This window comes from Tympanuchus pallidicinctus, unplaced genomic scaffold (assembly GCF_026119805.1).
Source record: "Tympanuchus pallidicinctus isolate F22 unplaced genomic scaffold, pur_lepc_1.0 scaffold12, whole genome shotgun sequence".
NCBI lineage: Eukaryota > Metazoa > Chordata > Aves > Galliformes > Phasianidae > Tympanuchus > Tympanuchus pallidicinctus.
In genome coordinates this window covers 14,817,864-14,840,926 of record NW_026294637.1, presented here as the reverse complement: position 1 = coordinate 14,840,926, position 23,063 = coordinate 14,817,864, and the positions used below count along the sequence as shown (strand labels likewise).

Below are 23,063 nucleotides of genomic sequence, written 5' to 3'. Positions count from 1 at the left end.
CATTTCAATGCCTGAAGGGGGGCTGTGAGAAGGAGAGGAAACAGACTCTTTTGTGGTATCTGTTGTCACAGGACAAATAGAAATGGTTTCAAACTGAAAGAGAGAAGATTCAGACCGAGTCTGAGCAAGAAGTTTTTCACTGTATGGGTTATGACATACTGGCACAGGTTGCCCAGAGAGATGAGGTATGCCTCGTCCCTGGTGACATTCAGGGTGAGGCTGCATGGGGCTCTGAGCACTTGATCTAGCTGCAGATGACACTGTTCACTGCAGGGGAGTTGGATTGGGTGACCTTTAAAGATCCCTTCCAATTCAAAGCATTCCATGATTCTATGAAAAGTAGTTTCCAGTTAATTAATCATTAATACAAGATCTGTGAAGCTTTTTTTCAAATTATATCAAATAAATAGAAACCTGTGAATCCAAAAGTCTTTGATGTTTGCTCCGTATCATAACTATCATGAGGAAGGTTCTTCTGTTGTTCCCATCGCTAAAATCTTGTACCAGCAGACCTCCCAAAAGCAATTTTGTGAAAAACATTAGTATTTTTAATCATTTTGAAGGGACTGTTCTTTTTGAAAATCATAGTAAAAAGATACAAATATATATTAGTTTTTCCAAGGATCCTTTTTATCTTTGCCTACTCTATTTTTTGCTTAGAGGAATTGTATATTATTTACAAAAAATGCTGGAAGTATTTTGACTTGCAAAATTTGAAATATACATATTTAATGCCAGCAGCTGATAATATAACTGAAACTTGGATGTCTGTGAGCATGTGTCTCAAAGAGTGTTCTGTTCTTTTGTCATGGTTACTGCTTGACTCTCCAAAGATCTGTGAACTGTCTAAAAAGGAGCTTGCAAGCCTGTGGCTGGTTGTATTTTTAGACTTCCAATCATCTTGAATGCTTTTTGTTTGGATGTTGAAGCCAAAAGAAATTGGCCATCATGCTGTGTAAGAGTGGACGCCTGTGGGCGTCAGAATCATCATCTGTGATGCACAGAAGAGCCTGCAGTTGTCATTAGTATTCTTGTGCCTGCAAGCTCTGCTGTCAGCTGGAACTAGTAACTAGAAGTAACCTGTGTGCTGAATATTCCATTGCTTGCAGCACGGTTTGTTACCTGCAAGCACATACTGAAACAGCTCACATCCTTGTTGTTCTTTGGGCCAAGTTTAACCTTTGTTAAAATTCTCTTTTATTGTTCACTGCTTTATCTGTATATTGACCCTTTTGGAAGGAAACATTAGAAATAATGAGTAGATTTCTTGCCAAGAAAAGTCTTAAATAATGTATAAGCTATGTTGCTTTTGCTCATAGGACAATATTAATTATATTAGTACTTGTTATATCTGTTTTAATGTAGTTTCTTTACAATTGAGTGCCTTCTTGTGATACTTTAGGAATGTGGGGATTTCATGACCGGGATCTTGTTCTACGGAAAGCACTCTACACTATGATGAGAAGTGGAGCTGAAAGGGAAGCACTGAAAAGAAGGTGGAGATGGCAACAGACCCAGCAGAATAAGGAGGTCTGTATGGTCTAAAGGCAACCTTGTCAGCATAAAAAGAACACTTCTGAACTTTGTGAAAGTTTCATTTGCTATCAGATTCCTTCTTTTTCCATTCTGTACTGGGGAGAGAGATTTGTATTTAGAATTTGAACCTCAGAATGAAATGTATTCGTAGCTTTGTGGGCATAACTATGCGCGGTTAGTTCTTACAGTTAGTGTCTTAGATCTTCCTAGTAAATTAATACTCTTTTCATCTGAATAAGAATGTTGAACTATTAATGTATCATGTAAGAAGCTCAAAAGTTAATTGCATATACTGCTACAGAGCACTGCTCAAATTTTTGTACCAGCATAACTAAATGTGTTTCATTCTCTCCCATAGTCAGGTTTAGTGTATACAGAAGAAGAATGGGAGCGGGAGTGGAATGAACTGCTTAAGCTGGCATCAAGTGAGCCTCGCACGCATTTCAGCAAAAATGGAGGCACTGGTGGTGGGTGAGTGCAGAGTATGCGTATCTTGCAGTGCCTTTGTTCCAAAGTATAAGACTATCAGCCAGCCTTAATGCAAGAGCTTTGGTTTTTCTGTCTAGTTTTTGTAATGAAGAATATTTAGGTTTGTGTACTCAGTTTGTTTTTTCCTCTAGCTACTGACTCCCCTGAAGAAAACTGTATGTGAAAAGTAAGTTGGCAAAGCATAAAACATAATGAAGAAATAAAATGTTCAAAAAAATATTTTTTACATACAATATATTCTGTATGTACAATTCAAACTGTATTTGAAATTATATTGCATTTTCCTTTTAAATTTGTGATACCAGGAATAGGGAAATCTAATGCAGAAGGAAGATGATGATCAAATGATCAGCCATAATGGTTTTCAGTTTCATCTATTTTAATTTTTTTTTAAATTGATTGGTTTTCATTTTACTTCTCAGTTTGTTTTCCATGTTTGTAGATATTTTTCTGTTTATATGCTTTAGTCTTCTAATGCAGTTCAATTCACATTTCTCTTAAACTTGGCCATTTACCACTAGTTTTCCCAGCTTCTGTCTTTAATTCTGCAAACTTCATGTAGTTTATAGTTTCACTATATTCCAGTCAGAGATGTCATGAAATGTTGCATTTGGCAGACTTTACCTTTATTTCCCAGACAGTTCAAAAGGCAATACCACACACTGTTGTATAGAGAACAAATTTAAATTGTTTTTCCATGGTTCACATTTCTTTTTCAAATTGGAAAGAAGTAAGGATAAATACGGAGCAGTTCGTTTTTCCTTTAAAAGAATCATGCAATGCATCCAGTGTTCAAAATAACAGAGACTCTGCAAAGAAAAAGGAACATCCAAAACAGTGTTTTTGAGATGGAGTTTATTACATTCTCTACTTTAGGTACTATATTAAGAGAGCTTGCAGATTAGTCTTTGAATTATAGATGAAGCGTTCTCCTTTGGTGTCAGGATTAGCAAAAGCATCAGAAGTTGTATGTGCTTCAAAAGAATTCAGTGACAAGCTTAGGAATTATGCTGCTTCATTCACCTACAAATTTTAATAAATTTCTGAGATTGAAGTACATGTAAAGGTGACCAGCAACTGTCACAAAACTTTCACAGATTTCTGTTCTGAGAATATGTTCTTTCTGAGGCTTGAATGTTGGAGAAGTAGATGAAGGGAACACTGAAAAACCTTGCTCCTACCTTTTTGTTCTCAGCTTGTAAAATCCTTCAAGCAAATCAATTTCAAATCAACTGTGAAGCAAAGTCTGATTTTGAAATGGATTTGCACATCCTTCTGTAAATATTTTTTTTAAAAAATAGATTATTATAATTGTTTCATTTCTGTGAAGCAAAATGTATTTTGAAACATACTTACTTTGAAAGTGGATGATACTCATTTTTAGACATGCATGTCAGCTTCTGGCTCGCTGTCTTATATGATGTTGGCATCTTGTTAAAAAAGTCAGGTGATTTTAAATGGGTAAGAAGAGAAGAAAGGTTTCTGTAGTTTTTCCATGTGTCATTAGAATTTTATTTACTGCAGCAACACCAGAATGTTCCATAGGTAGTATCTCTCAGCTATATGTAATTTGGGTTTTCAGACTTGGTTAGGTACTCAGAGTAATGCAAGAAAATATCCAAACTGCTGCATCCATCAAAGACCCTCATCTTGCAGAGGATTTAGTTTGGATCTTTTTTTAATAAAGGTAATGCCTAAAAACAAGTATTGTTTTATATGTTTGTCTGTTACAGGAGTGCTGTTCCTTTCTCACTATTTCATATATTTCAGTATATGGAGCAGTTTAAAAGATGCAAATAGAAAAAGGTTCAATATTGCAAATAGTGCATCTTTTATACTAGCTGATGTTTCTTACGACTAATGAATGCTTTATCAAGCTTGTTTGTCCCTGAGAAAAAAGTTTTGAGATTTTATAGAGTAAGAAATAAAAAGCAGAACTTGAGATATAATTTTTAATCCCCTTTGGTTAATACAGTATTTTGGGTCTGATCCAAACCGTAATGGTACATATTGGAAAAAAATGCTTTTATCTGTGTTACCTTTTTGGGAGAGCGAATTATCCCAATGCATTTACCAGTCAGTGATGTACTCCAAGCAAGCAATCACTAGCACATGCTCTTCTACATTGTTTCCCTCTTGTTGCTGTCAAAAGTTTTGTAAGCTTTTCCATAAAAAAATGTTTAAAACAAACCTAGCAATTGCATATTCACTATATGGAAGAAAAAGGCTTTTTGAAGTTCTTACAGATAGAGAAAATAAGACTATTCAGATGAATAAGATAACAAATAGCTTAAGGAATTTAAGGACATTAGTCGATAAATTGTATTACATGATTGTGCTTCCCTATTTGTTGGAGTAAATTTGGTCTGAAACAAGTTTATTGCAGGCATTGAAACCTTGTGAGAGAAGACTTCATCTCTTTCCCCTGCATAGGTGATGGTATAGAATTCTTCCTGTTAGGTTCAGTATGAAGACAGTGATTGTTTTTGATATGTAGTGTGTTTCACTGTTTAGTAACTTGTCTTATTTGAGGGATGATGTTCCTCAAATACACTGTTGTAGTTGGCTAGCTGAGGTCCAGTGTGTAATGAAGTTTATCTCCTCGTTGATGTAGATGTTTCTCCAACTTGGTTGTTTTTTCTTTTGTTTGGGTTTGGTGGCCAAGGGCATCCCATCCCAGTGGGGGAGCAGTCATGACTCAAGTGCCACATTGTGTAGACGTGGCATTTAAGGACGTTTTTTGGGCGTGGTGGTGATGGGTTGATGGCTGGACTTGATGATTGAGGTCTTTCCAGCCTTTATGATTCTGTATACATGGTGGTTTAAATACAACCGTGTGGTTGAATTTGTATTTCTGACTCGTGATACTGTTGAGAATAGATGTTTAGACTGTAGATGAATTTCACAGGTGCTGATTTGCTTTGTAATTTCTAGTGAAAATATGACAAATCTTGCTGTATATTCTGTGAGTCTTGTCTGATATTCCTTTCACATCCAGGTATCTTTTCTAGTAGACAATCTGTTATTCTCTTTCTTTTCTTTCATTGCTTGTGCCTTTCAGACATCAGATGATGACTAGAGCAGAAACTGCCTCAAGCATCATGGATAGGATTGAGATAGCTCAATCTCTTTTTCTTTTTTTTTAATTGCACCATACTGTGTGTACTTGTATTTGTCAAATTCTTTTAGAAGGTAATTATTCTTTTTGTCCACCTTCAAAATTTGGGACTATTTTGGACGCAAAACATTGTATTGTCAAACTGTAAAATGTTACCAGTCAGTACCCTTATCTGGAAGAAATAGATGTTGGAAGGCATTTCCATACTTCTGATGAGTAAAGAAGATGAGTTTAATAGATTTTGTCCCATGATGTCTGATAAACATAGTGGTATCAAAAATTTGAAAAGAGAAAAAAAAAAACCAACAAAGGCAGAAAACTCTTCAAGTGCCCTAATTGGCTTCCAGTTACATTTCATGTCAGTTTTTAAGAATTCCTTCCAAGAACAGCTTTTTTTTGTCCTCATTTTAAAGTACTTGCTCACTGTGAAGCTGATTGGGTGTTAATCCTATTTAGACCCATGGAATGCTCCTGAATAAACCATATATTTTAATCTGCAAATGAAATATGACCTGTCTACTCTACTTACTCCAGCTAGATTAAGGAGATGGTAGTTGGCCTTTTAACAGGATCGATCCAACTTACAGGAAAAAAAAAACAACTTCTCTGTAGTGCTGTTTTATTGTTCAGCTATCACATTCAGTTGCCCCACCATGTAGGATTCTTGTATAGATTTTTTTCTATGTGTTTTCTGAACCATGAAACTCCCCTGATAAAACTAGTTCACTATGTCTCACCCCAGTACCTACTGATTTATATTCCTTCTGTATTCTCTAAAAAAGAAATGAAAATTTTCACCTCATCCTCAGGCAAATGTTTAAGTGGGAGGGATGATCTTACCTCCAGATGTGCTGATCTGTTTCAATTATCTATATGTATTCAAGATGAAATGCTTAGAATTCTGATTTTGGAAATCTAAAGGAAGGTGAAAATTATCTCACTGGGAAAACCGATAGCAAAATGAATCTCCGGTTATTTCAGCAGATACTCTTTTCCATCTTAAGAATGTTTCGGTACTGATCAGAGGAAAATGCTTTGCTCAACTTTGCAAGTTAAATTCCACCTACTCAGGCTGATTTTGTTTTTATATTGCTAAGGTAACTTTCTGTGTTATGGTTAGAGGAATTAGAAGAACTTTCAGCTTTCCATTGCAGAATCTCTCTGCCCATGTTGTCATGTGAAATGACTGTTTTTGTGATTGGAAGCAGTTGTCCACCAGCAGTTTGCCTGAGATTTACCTTTTCAGTTCTAGCTACGCTACCAGACAATATCTCAGTAATGAATTTTGATGACTAATAAGCCTGCGTGGTGTCTGCAAGTAAAAACATTTTCTGTAGCTCTTACTTTATTCCCAAAAATATGTTTTTCTTTCCAATTTCTCTTGGTTTATTTCAGTAACTGGAATGTGTGTTTCAGAAGAGTAGGAGTATGAGTAACAAGGAAGAGGAAATAGCTGCCCTGGGTTGGTTTTCTGAAGTTTAAATGCTGTGTCTTCCAGGGTTGATAATTCAGAAGATCCAGTGTATGAGAGCTTAGAAGAGTTCCACGTTTTTGTCTTGGCCCACATTTTAAGACGACCTATTGTTGTAGTAGCAGACACAATGTTACGAGACTCTGGTGGAGAAGGTAAGAGTTTTTCAATGGAAATTGATGCCCCTATTTACCTCGGTCACTCCAAAACGAATGCCTCCTATTTATTTTCATGGAAGCTGCAGTAGCTACAAAGAGTATGATAACACTATTTGATTGAGTAAATTCTCAGCTACAAAACTCTGTTTTCCAACATAGTTGCTACCATTAGTTATGCATTTTCTCCAGCAATGGACATGAGCTGGCATGCTGCACTCATAAAAATCTGCACTAGTGGAGAAGACCTCTTGATTCACAGGTGCCATGATGTTCCTTGTAAAATGTTCCCCATGCAGTCCATCTTTCATTGGCCTGAGCAGATGGAAGTCAGAAGGTGCCAAATCCAGACTGTATGATGGGTGCAGTAGGACAGTTCAGCCAAGACTGACGATGTACTCTACAATCTTCAAACTGCTATGAGGCCTGGTGTTGTTGTGTTGCAAAAGAAAGCATATCATCTCTGGCCTGACTGGAAGTTAGAGCCTTCATTTAGTCACCGTTGCAGTGTAGCAGTCAGAGTTGGTTGTTTGTTTCTGGAAGTGCAGAAGGATCACCCCTTTCCTGTCCCCAGAAGAGGGTACATATCACTTTACCCAATGAAGGGTGTTTTGAACTTTTTTTCAGTGAGAAATTCTTATGCCTGCACTCCATGGTTTGCAAGTTTTGATTCCAGCTCGGTGGTGACACCATGTCTCTACCAGTAATTATGAGATTGAGGAAAATGTCACTTCCAGCCTAATATTGATCTAACAATCCCTGACAAACCTGCATGTGGTATTCATTCTGTTCCCAAGTGAGCATTTATGGGACACTCCTGACACAAGTGTTGTGATATTCCAAAATTGCCACCATCATTTCCAAATATTAAAGCCAATATTAAGCTCCATACACAGTTCCCTGGTCATAACCCACTGATTGGCATTGATAGCTGATTGAGGCGGTCTTCATTTCATGGTGTGACACCTGTGCATGGCCTTCCAGAACATGGTTATATTTCACATTGCTGTTATCGTGGCTGAAATGTACCACCCACTGTCTCACTGTGCTCACATCCACTGTTTGGGTTCCAGAAACATTCAGTAAGTGTCAATGAATTGTCAGTAGGTGCAGTTCTTCCACATGGAGGAATTCAATTCTAAACCTTTGCTTCATCTGCACTTCCATATCAGATTCTATTTTGTCGGATTGCCCTTCTGCTGCCATCCCACCAACAGGCACCTCTGACGTTGTGGGCCAATGTAATAAAATATTATTTAATAAATAATATTAAAAAAATAAAAATTATTAATAAAAATAAAGAGGCAATCCTTATGGAGCTTTGTCCTTACGGATATGTTAAACATGTAACAGTCATCAAGATTTTGTTAAAATACTTTTATATCTTTACTAGTAAACAGGCTAAGGAAAGTTATGTAAAGGTGGAGTGTTTTCATTATTGCCCTTGGTGTATTTCCTGATACTTTTATAACAAAATTTTACCTGCTGTTATGACTGTTTCCCCTATTGATTGCTCCCCTTCAGAGCTCTTCTTCTTGAGTTCTGAAAACAGTGTAGCACAACTGTTACGTACAGTAAAAGCAACATTAGTGTCTTTTTTCATAGTTAAAAGAAAAAAAGTAATCTTATTTTGTCATTGCAGCATTTGCACCTATACCATTTGGAGGAATTTATTTGCCACTTGAAGTTCTACCTAACAGATGCCACTGCTCACCTCTGGTTCTAGCCTATGATCAGGCACATTTCTCTGCTCTTGTTTCCATGGAACAAAAAGATCAACAGAGAGAGCAAGGTATGTATAAACACAAAAATATATATAAACACAAAACTCAGGAATATATTTTGAACACAATGCACTAAGTACTTTCATAGACCTGTAAGCATATGTGTCCATCAGAAAGGAAGCAATATCCACTAAATTTTATTTTTTACAGTCTAGACCTTAGTGTGGAATCAAAACTGTGAGCCAAGAACTATTCAGTTCTAATCTTTGCTTTATCACTGTGTCTTTTTACATATATAAATAGCTGTAATTGTAGTTATCTGCTGTGCTTCTAAGTTCTTGAAGGACTGTGTTAATTAGGGTTTGTAAAGCATTTAGAAAGCTAAGTGTGAATTAGGTAATGAAAGGCCTCTTCTAGTACACTAAATGTACTTGTTTTTCCATTTTAAAACATCTAGTGAAAATGTTTTTATCTTTATACCTTATCTTCTGTTTAACTTTGTAATAGTGACAACAAAGTCTGAACAAACTTTTGTGTGTCAGGTTTGAGCTTCTTGGATACAGGATTAAAATTGACAAGAATGTCAGGAGTGGATTAATTCCTGCGCAAGCAGCCCAGGAGGTAGCTGTAACTGCCCTTAACTTGAAGACCTCTTTGCCTAATAGATATCTGTGAGAAGTAATACAGCACTTGGTCATCCTACCCTTCTCTTGCTTCCCAGCACCCAAATCCAGGGTAGTTAACTAGCTACTACTGGGCTTGATGTGCTGAGAATTTTCATAAGCCAGACTGCTGTTTGGAACAGTCTGGGTGCTCTCCCTCATTAGTAGAAAGTCAGTATCTCGTAGGGAATCCGTCTCTCACTGTATCACAGAACATAGTGGAATAGTTCACCTGGAAGGGATCTTCAGAGATCTCCTAACTTCCTGACCTTTTCAGGACTAATCTAAAGCTAAAGCATATCGTGGAGGGCCTTACCCAAATGCCTCTTGAATGCTGACAAACATGGGGCACCAACCACCTCTCTGGTAAGCCTGGACCAGTGTTTGACCACCTTATGGTAAAGAAGCCGTTCCAGATATCCAGCTTGAACCTCCCCTTGCTCAGCTCTGTGTCATTCTCTTGCATCCTGTCATTGGTTACCTGGATATGTGTCTAACTATAGAAGTTAATATCTTCATACTGCAAGTCTGACTTAGCTGCAGCTACTTGCAGAATAAGTGATAGAAATGTCAACAGAAAACCTTAAGGGATTTAGAGCATGTTAATATTTGATTCTTCCCCGTCCGCACTGAACCTATATCCTACATAGCTGGATTATTGCTAGTGTTGTGGTCCACAAGGCTACAATAAAATTTTTGCTGTATTAGTTGCTTTCTTAGTCCCAGAGTTTGGTCAATGAGTAACACTGCTTGGTGGTGTCAATAAGAACTAATGTAAGAGCAGAAAAAAAAAAGCAACAACAAAACCAATGAAGGAAAAAAAGCATTTCTGCTAGTGTTTGTAGAGCATTATGGTCATACAACAGCTATTTTGATTACTGTGTATTTATGTTCTCAAGGATTGTGTTTGTGATCTAATTATTTTTATTTTTTTTTTAATTATTAGTTTCGGATCAAGTTAGGGATTTCATACTGAAAGTTACCTTTGCTGGTAATTATTCAAATCAAGTAGCCATACTAAATCACACCCTTTGCCCTTCACTGAGGCTTGTTCCTGACAAAGATGCACACCTGTACACACAGGTAATATATACTCATATGCCATATGTAGGTACACAAACACTTTTATATATACATATATATAAAATATATGATATATAAAATATATATATATCATACATGCAAAATTGTCAAATTAGTAAAAGCTTTACTTTAAAAAATTTAGACTTCAGTCAAAATGCTTCCAAAGTATTACGGATAAGACTGTTCACTCATCTTTGCTGCTTTGCTAGGAGTTGTCCTTTCTGAAATTTCTTTTGTATCTAATTTAGTCCTGCTGCATTGGTTTTATACAGATCAGCAACTCAGTTTTTGCTAAATCTCAAAGGTGAACACTCCAGTAGTCAGCTCTACCTCAACAATTAGCATAATCGCCTGTGTGGAAGCTGCACTGGATATGTATTGGATTAAAGGGAGACATGTCCACCCAGTTATTTCTTTTCCCTTTCTATTCTTCCCCAAGTATCTCATGCACATACAAAACAGTACCTAGCACTGAGAGTTTACAGTTGACAGAACGAAAATAAACAAAGGAAAAACATCCCCTAAACCTAAAACAGAAGCAAAAACAACCCCCAGCAGCATTAACACAGGCCATTTTAATAAAATCATGGGAAAAGCCTAATAAATTCAAAGTCAAAGAAAATATTTATAAATTTTGTGAAATGGTAATTTAGTTGCTGTCAGACCTAATATTTACACAATTGGCCATTTAGATTGCCATGAGATTTTGATGTTAGGACATTCTCCATATGTATTATAACAGTTTACACTACTGGTATGTTGTGAAATGCTAAGCCAGTAGTTCTAGAGCTTGCGTCTGGTTGGAAGCCAGCTAGATGGATTTAAATACATGTTTGAAGGAACATAGACTCCTAAGTAGGTAGACTGTAAGCAGGCAGGCTCCTGATTTCATTGCTACCACGTTCTTCTGAGAGCAAATAGTCACCTGAGTCACCATTTGGCGGTCTGTACAAAGGGGTGGTGCTCTTTACTTCTGTGTCTTCCGTAGTGCTGGAGCACAATTAATGTAGAGAAAGTCTAAGATACTTGAGCACTGTTGTTGCTTTAAGATGGTGTACACTTCTATAAGCCATTTTGTTTTTCCAGTATTTCTTATGAAAAATGGAATATTTTGATGATAGGTTTAAATGACCATTATTGCTAAAGCTCCACATTTTAAAAAATCATTAAGCTACAAAGCTCATTTAAGTTTATGTAAGTATGGGTATAAAATGAATTAATCCAGCTGTCATCTACAGATTGCTGTGCTGACACCCAGCACAGAAAGAGGGGTATGTGTGTGGCTTTCCAGTCTCAAATCAAACTTCTAACTCCAGCCTGCTGTGAATAAATCTTGTCCACTTAAGCTTCCAGTTCCACTTTCATGAAATTCAAAGCTAATAGTAAGCAGATCAAGACAAGCAGAGCTCAGATGAGCTCATGTCTGTCTTCGCTCCTTTGGTGGAGAAGGGAAGAGTGTTTTTTGCTAAAGATGTGATGTGGCTTTAGAAGAATCCAGTGAAGAGGAGCTTGACATTAGCTGTGAGTCCTCCACGTTTTTTTGCTGGTGACTGCAGAGGTGTTTTAAATCCCTAATGAATATATGTACTCATAAATGTGGAACATGTGGTTTTTGAGATCTCCTGAATGAATTTCTTTTAGTTCTTCTTCCCAGAGAGTGGGTTAGAGGCAACTGAATATCTTACATTCAGTTCCCTAACACTGCATGCATTCCATCTGATTTTGGATGTGTTTTGGTATTTCCCATGGTTATGGGACAGTGAGCATGCTGCAGCTGTGCAGTTGTCAACAGAGAGAAAGCTGTTCATCACAATGTTGAAACAAGGAAAAACTGTTGAAGGACAGATTTTATTATAAACATTTTCATGAAAGAATCTGGTATCCAATTGAGTCGTTCTTCTTGGAAGGAACTGAGTTTTTTGTTGTTTTTTTGTTTTTTTGTTTTTTTTAAGTGAGATCGCATGATATGGGCAGCACTGCATGTTGCACGTGGCAGCCTTAATGTTGGTGGAAACAGAATCATAACATAAAAATGGAAAGAAAAAAAAAAAAGAAAAAAAAAAAGTTGATCTGTAAGTCAGATATACAATGAGAAAATGAATCCAGCCAACTTGCTGAGCCTTCAGTAGCACAAAGCTATTCCAGGGATCTGCAAGGAGATGCTGGGCAATGGCTCCAGCCTTTGCATTACACACCGGGACAGTGCAGCAGCCTTCCAACTCAATCTGTAGAAGAGCTCTTATGAAAAAGCTTTTCACATTGGAGCCATTTTCTAAACATTATACTGATGAATGATGTGAAATGCCCTGTGAGAAATTGAAGCCTGCAGAGCTAATTCTTACATTCTCCATACCATTAAGTTACCAGGTTCTACACATATCTATTAGAAATTGCAGAGTTGTCTTCCTGTAGATCATGCCTCCATAATATAATAATAGTATTTATTTTGTATGATCTGGCTTTACATGTTTTACTGCAGGGTCTGGAATACACAAGCTTCAATTCTATGAAGCAGCAGAGAACACTTGGCATTCAATCTGGCGCGAAGGGAATGCTTTGGCATTCAGCTGCAAAACTGGTTGCTGTTAGAGACTGCTGGCAGCTAACAGCATCGTGCTTGTTCTTCAGATGCTGTGACAGGAAATAGATGGGCACACGGATGCTCTTGTATCTTGCCAACACAGAGGTGTTGGCAGCTTTGGTATGGTGGAAGGGAGAGGGCAATTGTGAGGGTCAGAACAGGATGGCAAAGGCACCGCTGTATGTGGCCAGATTGTGAACTGTTAGAGGACTGAGACCTTTGAGCTCCGACTTCTTAAAAGAAGCATCTCTTATAGCCAGGCACAGTATTTATAATCTAACCTGAAGAGTATTTCTCCAGGTAATAATAGAGATATTGTATAGGCAATCAGCAGCTGAAGCTGATCAGTCTCTAGCTGTTCTGTACTGTATTTGCTGTTAGAAAGGGGGAAATATTTCAGGAATTACCTTCTACAGGCAGTAGGGGGCAACATTTCCACGAAATTCGGGAGTTTTGACCATTACCAGACCTTCAGATAAAGATGAAAAATAAGCATATTTTTAGCAGTTGTCAAGCTATCTGAATCTAATCCCAACTTAACAATGTTAATAAAAATGCAGTTTATATTTCCTGCATTCTGCTAAGAGTAACACTTAGCCAAAGATGCTCTGTCTTTGTTTGATAGCATATTTTCTGAACTGCAAGAAATGCAGTAATCAACACATAACCAATAAATGCCATAAACTTGCAGTAATTCACCACCATGTTGCTGCATGATTTCTCTGTATTCTTTGCTTCTTGACTTTGCTGGAATAGCTGTATAACTATAGTCCTTAAGGGCTGTGGCACAGAAAACTTAATTCCTTGACTGGCTGTCAGAGAAACAGCAGTGACCTGCATTGCTGAAGATCCTGCCTGATCCCTCAGCAGCTTTCTGACTGTTTTCTAATGAAATGGAAGTAAATTGCTGGTTTTAATTAAAGCTGACAGTGCTTTTCTCTTAGTTTATTGGTGGTGATGGATGATAGACACTCCATGAAATCAAAGTGTGATCTCTGCATGCTGAATGTAAAGCAGAGTCATTAAGATATGTCAGAAGGCAGAGCTCTGGCAGGGAGGGGCAAGAACAGAACAGCCAAAGCAGATTGACAGTGATGCTGGGTTATTACAGCAGTAATGCTGTTTCCCCTGCACTCAAGGCAGGTCTTAAACTGACCTCTTAGCTCATATATATGTTGATCTTTGCTCCTCAATTATGCTAATTCACAGTTTGAGTCCAGAACACCTGTACCAACTGCTTGCTTTGTCACATAACGCCATTATCAGTATATTTTTATTTCTTAGCATGGTTTTGTTTTCCACTGACAAACCTGAAAATGAAAATATTTAGCAAACGTGCACATCTGTATGAGATGCAGAGGAATAATTCAAAATCTTATTGCTTTCAGTTGTTCTGTCTCTGGGAAGTACTTACTGTGCAATCCAAAATGGTGTTGTTATCCGTGATGCCTCTTGGTGACTATTGCCAGTAGCAATCAGAGCGTTACTCTCCCCTTCCTCTTGTCACACAAACATCAAAATAGGGATGAGCCAGTACTGTGGCATATCCAACTTCTGGCCTTCTTCTTTACCCGCGTTTTTTAACTGCTTCTCACAGCTTAATCTTTTGTCTCTGTTCCACGCTCCCACCCCGATCCTTGTTTTATCTCTACTTTAGCGGTGATCCCCCTGACTGACTCTGAACATAAGCTACTGCCTTTGCACTTTGCGGTCGATCCTGGGAAAGACTGGGAATGGGGAAAAGATGACAATGACAACACCAAACTGGCCAAGTAAGACCTTCCTGTGGCTTTAGTATGAAGCAGTAAAATGTCTTGAGCCATACCTAATCTAAGTACTGAGAGAGCTGCTACCAGAAGGAGCTTTGTTCTTGTTTTCTGGCTACATGGGAGAGGAGGTGGGTGGGTGGGTGGGTCTCCAGCTGATGGTCACAGATCAGGCTGCTGTTGTGCTGGCAGTGTTATCTCTCCATATACACTTCTTTTCTCAGTGTGTTTTTGACTGTGTGTTCCTTTCTGTTTTCATCCTTAGTTTGATTCTGTCTCTTGAGGCAAAGCTTAATCTTCTACACAGCTATATGAATGTAACGTGGATTCGCATACCATCTGAAACACGGGTAAGGTAAACTTCCTCCTCAGTCTAAACCAAATAAGTGATATGAGGCACAATAAAGTGTTGCGTAGGGTAGGCTGCATGTCCTGGCCAGCTGCCTGAAACCACCTGTATCCTAGCAGCAGAGACAAGTCACTTGTGGCACACCGTCAGTGCCACTAGGCTTGTAGATTTCTAGTGTTCTGTCTTTAAGACAGTTTCTTGTGTATTTTTGCAACTTACATTCCATTCTGAAGTGTATTTTCTAGCTTTATCTTTCTCTTATCTATTTCAGTATCCCCTTCAGTTCAGAAAAATAAAACAGGCATTCTCTAACTATTTTTTTCTCAGAACCTTGGCTTGCTCTCCTAATACCACTGTTAGGTCACTAGACCCCAGCCCTTTCTCTTTTTAAGAACAGATTTGGACTCCTGGATAGCCTCCAGTGTAGACTGGCTGACAAAAGGCCACAGACTGGCAGTGAACTGGAGCCTGGTTCTTTTAAAAAACTATCTTAGAACTATGCCCAGCTGGCACCTCATCAGCTGCAAATTTCTCTGCAAATTACATTGAATAGATTGAGGGGTTAGTCTAAAGGCAAAAGGTTGCTAGGAGAAGATGGTGGTGATTTAGACAGCCTGCACAGATGGTATTTGAAAGGAGAAACACTACACAAAAGGAAAAAGAGTTTAACAAGCTGCAGGAGAGGAAAAAAAATCCATTTTTCTATAGTTTCACCCTAAAGCAGTGGCCACCACATCAGAAAAAGGAGAGGCAAAATTGTCCTGTAATTGTAAGCTGTGAGCCTGAAACGACATGAGACCTGCGTTACCTCTCCCTGCTTCAGGATTCCAGACAAGAGGACATTTAAGTACTCAGGGACAAGAAACAAGTGTGCATTTCTTCAGTGAAGGTGTATACATCTCCAGAGTGGTTCTATATCACTATGGTTAGTTAAGTGTCTCATATTTATCTTGAGCAGATTGGTGTTTTGTGATGCCTGGATGCAAAACTAAGTTTTGCAGGACTAAGTGACTGCAGACAGATTTGAAATTGTCCTAGGATCCTCTTACTACACATTGTCAAGGAAGATACTTTATCACCTTACCTAAAACATGACTTGGAACTCAGATGTCTTGCATCAGTTTTATCTGCATTGAATTTTCAGTAAGAGTGAGCAGACCTTATTGGTCTATGTGATTAAATTTGCTATGTCAGACAAGATGTTTAGCTCTGTTGCATTGTAGCACTGATGTAAAAGGACCGGAGGCCTGAACAACGAAGAAATTAACTAAGTTGTTTTATGAACATCAGGAATTTTGAAATATTACTACAGACAGATTTGTATGCTGCACACCCCTCACAGCTTTCAGCAGAACCTTGCTAATTTTCCATTGCTGTGGTATCAGTTCTCTTCTGATCTTCTGTCTGCTTGCTGAGAGGCTGCAAGTACTGTGGATGCTTCCAGTTCAGTGACTGGTTGCAGCCACTCTGCTGGTCAGTGTGAACAGGGAGGTTGAGCTGCAGACTTCTTGATGAGAGCACTAACTTGAGTCTCTCCATCATTCAGACAATGATTTTCACAGAACTTCTGAATGACTGACCTCTACTCTTCAGATGAGCTTGGAGTGAGCCAAAAGCCACTGCAGGAGCAAGCAGGATAGGTAGCACAGCCAAATAAGAAAGAAACCAGTATAAAATGTCAGTATAAAAAGTACACTTCTAAAGTCACTTTGAAAGTCTTTATTAGATAATACTTTTTTGCACCAAGTCCCTGTATGAAACTGCTTTTTCTGTATCTAATTATAATTAATTTTCCATAGCAGGCCCCTTTGGCTCAACCAGAATCCCCTACAGCTTCAGCTGGGGAGGACGTTCAATCTCTGGCTGACTCAATGGACTCGGACCGAGATTCCATCTGTAGTAATTCCAACGGCAGTAATGGAAAAAACAATAAAGAAAAAGAAAAGGACAAACAGAGGAAGGATAAAGACAAAAACAGGACGGATTCAGTTGCCAATAAAATAGGAAGCCTCAGTAAAACCCTAGGAATTAAGCTGAAAAAGAATATGGGCGGTCTTGGAGGCCTGGTGCATGGCAAAATGAGCAGGGCAAATTCAGGGAATGGAAAAAACGGTGACACCATGGAGAAAGTCAAAGAGAAGAAGTCTAAGTCTCGAAAAGGAAGCAAAGAAGAGTCTGGGCAGTCTGCAAGCACTTCTCCATCTGAAAAGACCACCCCATCTCCTACTGACAGAGCTAGCAACTCACCCATTGAAAAGATGAACACAAAATCCTTGTCTGACAAGCAGGCTGATCCATGGAAATACAGCACTGATGTGAAACTCAGCCTCAATATTTTGAGAGCGGCCATGCAGGGTGAACGCAAGTTTATTTTTGCTGGCCTTCTTTTGACCAGCCACAGGCATCAGTTCCATGAGGAGATGATTGGTTATTACCTAACCAGCGCGCAGGAGCGTTTCAATGCTGAGCAGGAACAGAAAAGAAAGGATGCTGAGAAAAAGGCTGCGCTGAATGGGTCATCTAGTAGGAAGCTGGAGCCAGAAGCGTATTCAAAAGAGAAGTCAGAAACATCTCCTCAGGATAGGGCATCACCTGTCTTGCCTCAAAGCCATACGACTCAACTGGTTTTAAAATTTAAAGATCGCACTAGTCCCACTCCAGGGTCATTTTCTTCACCTAGTAATGGTGCTAAGAAAAGTGGACCCATTCCAGTGTCTGCCCACTATAGCCATACACCACCTGTTCAAAGGCAGAGTGTCATCCATTTGCATGATGTCAACTCCAAGCCATCGAGCTTCCAAGATGACACTTACAAGCCAGTGGTTGGCACGTTAAAAACCTGTGCCACGTATCCCCAGCAGAACAGATCACTGTCTTCTCAGAGCTACAGCCCGGCCCGGATAACTGGTATCCGCACAGTGAACACAGTGGAATCACTGAGCTATGCCATGCCTACTGAACACAAGTCTCAGACATACACTAATGGATTTAATACTGGCGACATTAGAGACTGCTTAGAATATGCTGATGAGGATGCTCCTCAGACCTGGTTGAACAATGATAAAAATCAAGGCAGAAGCACAGTTTGCCCAATATATCCCATCCAGCAGAACCGCTGTAAGAAGGATAACTGTTCCTTTTATGGTCGTCCTGAGACTGACAATTACTGTTCGTACTGCTACAAAGAAGAGCTGAAGCGCAGGGAGAGGGAAAGTAAGGGACACAGGCATTGAGGATTCTTCCGTGACTATATTTAGTTTTACCATTTTCTTACTTGCAGAGTAAACGGTGTTGAATTGCAGTAAAAGGAATCCTTCAAAAAAGAATAAAGGATTGATGAGTAAATAGTGTCTAGCTTTTCGCTTTTCCTGGGCAATGAGGAAATAATAGGATTAATTTATCATAAAAAAATATATATTATTTTCCATTTTGTCAGTGTCTTTTTTACATACTCTGGGTAAGCTGAAGGGTTGTTTACTTCTTTGTCAGTGCTGTGTGTATGTTTGGTCAAAAATTTACTAATGGTGCCTGAATTTACACTGACATCACTCAGGTAGTAGTATGATAGGGGAAAGTCATAATACCGGAGATGTGGTGTTGTAGTAGGGTAGTATCTGCCTTGTAAACATTTGAAATTCTATAGCTGTCATGAGAGTATTTTTTTCCTCAGCAAGAATAAGTTTTTCATAGCTTTTCTTTCTTTCTGGAGGGTAGCAACTTTTGCATAACGCACACTTTTAAGATGGCAGCATACTGCACTAGCACTGATGTTCATACTCACTTTAGTTTGAGACGGAATATTCTAGGAAACTGGAGGTGAAAGGTCTGAATTCACCAGGGCTGTAGCTCTTCCTGATTTTAAGTTCTCAGCAGTTATTTGTACATCTCCATTATAAAGTAGATTTGCGCCATTTTTACCTGTATTGAATTTGTAAACGCGTTTTATATAAAAACATGACCTGCAAGACTTCACTTCCTAAGGAAAAAAAAAAAAAAAAGACAAAGAAAATTCATATAAAACTCAGTATAATTTTGGGCACCTGAATCTCAGTATTTTCATTGCTGCTAAATTTGGGGAAAAAACTATTTTAAAATCAAAATCTAAAAATTCTGTTAGATTTGGAAAATTTGATGACCAGCTAGGAAATGTAGGATCAATCTGGAGCTGAATGAACTGCTTGTCAAAACAAATGTATTGCATCCCCAGATTGCCTTAGCCATTATATAAATGTAATCGTTATTTGTTTATTCCTTTTCCAATGTTGTTGACTGATAGTTACTGCAAACATAATTACTTCTGAGCATTTCTTGAAGACATTTGACCCCTGTTTTTGTTTCATCTTGAGCAAGCCATACATCTACCTGGAGGTTTCAAGATGGCTATTAAATGCCTACAGGTACAAACGCCTTCTCCTAGCACAGATGTGCACAAATCTGATTTCCAGATACTTACATAAATATTTGCAGTACCTTTGAAAATAAAGCTGTGTTCATAGAAGCATTTCTGTAACGCAAATACCAGAAATGCTGTTCAAGTAGATGCTTGAAATTAGCATGTTTTGTTGAGTATGGCATATGCATTTTTTATGCCATTCCCACCACCTGTTGGCATAATCTAGCAAGAGTGGATCTTCTCTGTAGTTGTGCTTGTGAGCAGTGGTTCATCAGCCGTGTCCCTACGTTTTTTTTAAGCTCATTTTCCACAAGGAAGTACAGCATAGCATTGCCTTCAAAAATGCTTCTCTGCCATCTCAAGGTGCAGGACACGAGTCCTGCCTTGTGCATTACAGAATAGCATTTTTCCAGCCTGCAGGGATCATTGTTTCTGCTGCTTTTCTAGTGTACTCGTTTTGACTCCTGGCATGGTTGGCTTGTACACAGTTAACGCTAACTAGTCTCAAAGCCGTGTGTGAAGGAGCCCATGAAACACAACACAGCCTTATGCTGATGTTTCTGAAAAGCCCATACACACTTGCTCACATCCCTCAGAAATGTATGAAACTGAACACGTACTTAAAATTGACTGCCTAATTTAAAGAGATTTAAAGAACACTTTCAGAGTAAGGCCATCAGCTGCTCCTCAAAGCCCTGGTCCATCCCTTGTTTGCTGTTCCATGAATCCAGACTTGTACTTCATATATGTGAGCAGTATACTGAGCACACACTGGATGTCACTGAATTTGCAGCCTTTCATAAAAGGGAAGTATTGGGAAGCCTAATGAGGAATTAAAACTCATTGGGACTTCTGTCCTTAAGGTAAGCAGGTTCTAAAATGTGTGACTGGTAGAAAACACTGGTAAGCAGTGACCTGTTTGGGGTAAATGTTGTGATGACATGCAAGTTCTCATTGCCAAAGAAATCTGTGGTTTCAAGTTAAGTTAGGTCAGAATATGTTAGATGAGACATTGGATGATATTGTATTTGCTGTTGAGGTGGATGAATCTGACAGGGTAATACTTCATATTATAAATATTTAAGAATTCTTAGAGCATTACAGTAGTGGTTGCATTTGATGCTCTAGGGAATGTTTGTGCGAAGTTGTGCTTAAGAAGCACTGTATTAGCAGCAAAGTGCACCTTTGGACGCACTTTGGTATGGATCTGAGTCAGGTATTTCCTTCTGAACGAGGGGAGCAATGACAGTGCGTGTCTAAAACCAAGGAATTGCCATGGGAATTTACTGCTTTCCATTTTTCAGTGGAATTGTTTGTGAATATGTTTTTAAGATATGCTATTCACAACATGAAGTTTACAGAAGGTCAGTATTTAGATAAAGGACTCATCTAATAGTGATTGTGTCAGTCTTTGCCTGACCTGGCCCCCTGTCGGAACTTGTAAGTTACCACTGAGCCCAAGCTGTACAGAAATCACTTGGTTTTGGAGATCCCTGCTCATTTTTTCTGTTAGCTCGTGTGGCTGCAATACACGTTTACATTTACCATTGTATGTGCCTTTTTTCTCTTTTATGGCAATTGGACATCATCACTGTTATCCAGAAACTAAAAGCCTGGGTTGATTACACCCTCCCAGAACAGCAGCAGAATCACCAGGAGATACTTAGATTGGAGGAAGCTGAAATTTTTAAAACATATGAAGGTCTGTTCATAACACTGTAGGCCTGTAATACATAATGGGTTTCAGTCATGCTTTGTATTGAAGTTCCACTTAAAATTCTCTACAAGGAGTTAATAAGCTATTGCTAGACTTTGAGCATTCTTTTCAGATGTGGGTGTCAGTTGTAACAGGCGGCCAACAAGCAGCTCATTCAGAAGAAGGTGGCACAGATTACCAAAAGCAACTTTTAAATTTTTTAGTGATTTTTGAATGATTGATTAACCTGTTGTTAATATAATTAATTATGCTTTATAACTGCAGTGGAAACAGTGATTGTGACCCAGATTCCTTTAGCAGTTACTTCCTTCTTCTTAAGTCAAAGGTAGCATGAGAAGCATCAGTGAAAGTAAAACGCTGTATTTGGAGATTGCGTTGCTTATTTCTTAGTGCATCTAAATAGGCCAAGTGAAGTCTTCAGGGTCATCTTTTCTAAAATCACAAAACTCATGGTATGAGCAGTATCACTGGATAGAGAAAGCATTGAGGAGAGATGCTTAACATGGGTTTGTGCACCGTTTGACTGCAGATCAAAGCAGTCTGCCGAGGCAATATACATACAGGCATATTCAGGGTAATCTACTTCTCTTGTGATGATGAATGTGTAGATATCAAAAAATGCACAGCACAGATCTGACAAAATACTGCCCTCCAACTCCCTGATTCTGCAAACAATTACTCTGGTGCTCAACTTCACCAATATGAACAGTCTTCCTGACATAAAGGAGACTGCTTATTTTCAGAAACGTAACATAACTGTTAAAAAACTTAGCCTAGATGTTGTTGGGATGGAGGCCAGAGCCCTTCAGCCAGTGCTTGTTCTCAGGCTGCTTATCGGTGCTCTTCCAATGAGAGAATGGATGAGAATTGTGCCTGAGGAGCAGAGGGATGCTTTAAGTCTTTGTGGGCTAAATGTGCTGTCCTCTGAAATGTGCAGACAGAATGCCATTAGCAGAGGGGGCCTTAAGTCAGGTGCTTCACGGACACTTAAAATGCTTGCAAGCTGGATGTCAGAGCAGAGCATGAGCTAACACAGAACTAAGGTCTTCACACTGGGAATGCTCTGCAGTCAGGAACCTGTGTGTTGACAGATACCACAGTGATCTCAGACAGAGGTCCAGAGGAGTAACATGCTGATTGTGGATGGCTTTTCAGCTTTGTGTACTTTGTCTCTGTCAGTGTATTTGGAGCGTATTTGTTTTAAGGTACGACAGCTTACAGAGAGGATCACCAAAAGGTATACAGCATAGAACTTTAGCTATTTTGGTATCAGGCACTAATCCCTCTTTTAATTTGCACATCAATTTCCTACGTACGTGACTAAAAATACTGTATTGTTATAAATGAGAGGAAAAAACCACCGCGGTGTTTGTAAGTATGTTCTGTTTGTAGACTTAAGGCTGTGTTATGTTGGAATTTTACAAGCCAAGTTTAAACTGTAATATAGAAATTATTTTTATATTATTTTCAAAATATGCTACAGAGCAATATTTTGCGCCTTTATTATGAACAGGGTCATCATTTTAGTAGGTTACCTTCCAAAGTGCTGGTAGAAATTAACCACGAAAAGAAAGCTTTGTAAAAATGTGTGTGTTGTTTCTAACTGCTGTCTGTTGTGCACATCTGTGTCTAATGAGAGTTGAATACACAGGTTTTTTTTCTTAATTGAAAAGCTTTAAATTTTTCTTTATATATTTTTGGTAAAACACTGTTCCTCCCTATCTCCTTCCATTCTTCCTTCTGGTCTCTACCAATAGCCACTTTTATAAGCAGCTTATGAATAAACATTCATCTGGAAAGTTTTCTTACCAAATGAAGCATTTCTGCACTGCTACTGATTGACGTGGGATGTTGAGAACATACCCTGCATCCACTGATGAACGGTAATTTTGCTTTTTAGAAAGATGGGGTCTTGGATTTGCTGTTCCTTGCAAATGAAAATCAAGACTTAGTAATCAGTGCAGTGATTTAGCATCTGTGGGAAGAAAATCACTACAGATCATAGAAATGTCATCTTGT

General features: G+C 38.6%; 1 protein-coding gene across 7 annotated transcripts in view; it reads left to right on the top strand.

Annotated features, from left to right (window-relative positions):
- The window catches only part of OTUD7A (OTU deubiquitinase 7A), a 117,520-nt gene extending 94,677 nt beyond the window's left edge, over nucleotides 1-22,843 (top strand). For 6 of the 7 annotated variants that reach the window (XM_052671826.1, XM_052671825.1, XM_052671827.1 and 3 more), the window contains 7 exons: nucleotides 1,403-1,530; nucleotides 1,895-2,007; nucleotides 6,642-6,769; nucleotides 8,412-8,561; nucleotides 14,477-14,591; nucleotides 14,851-14,935; nucleotides 16,734-22,843. In XM_052671826.1, coding sequence (XP_052527786.1) covers nucleotides 1,403-1,530; nucleotides 1,895-2,007; nucleotides 6,642-6,769; nucleotides 8,412-8,561; nucleotides 14,477-14,591; nucleotides 14,851-14,935; nucleotides 16,734-18,167 — 2,153 coding nt within the window. In that variant the 3' untranslated portion in view covers nucleotides 18,168-22,843. The remainder of the gene's footprint in view (nucleotides 1-1,402; nucleotides 1,531-1,894; nucleotides 2,008-6,641; nucleotides 6,770-8,411; nucleotides 8,562-14,476; nucleotides 14,592-14,850; nucleotides 14,936-16,733) is intronic. The other variant, XM_052671830.1, reaches the window with a different exon arrangement.
- Nucleotides 22,844-23,063: the final 220 nt, after the last annotated feature.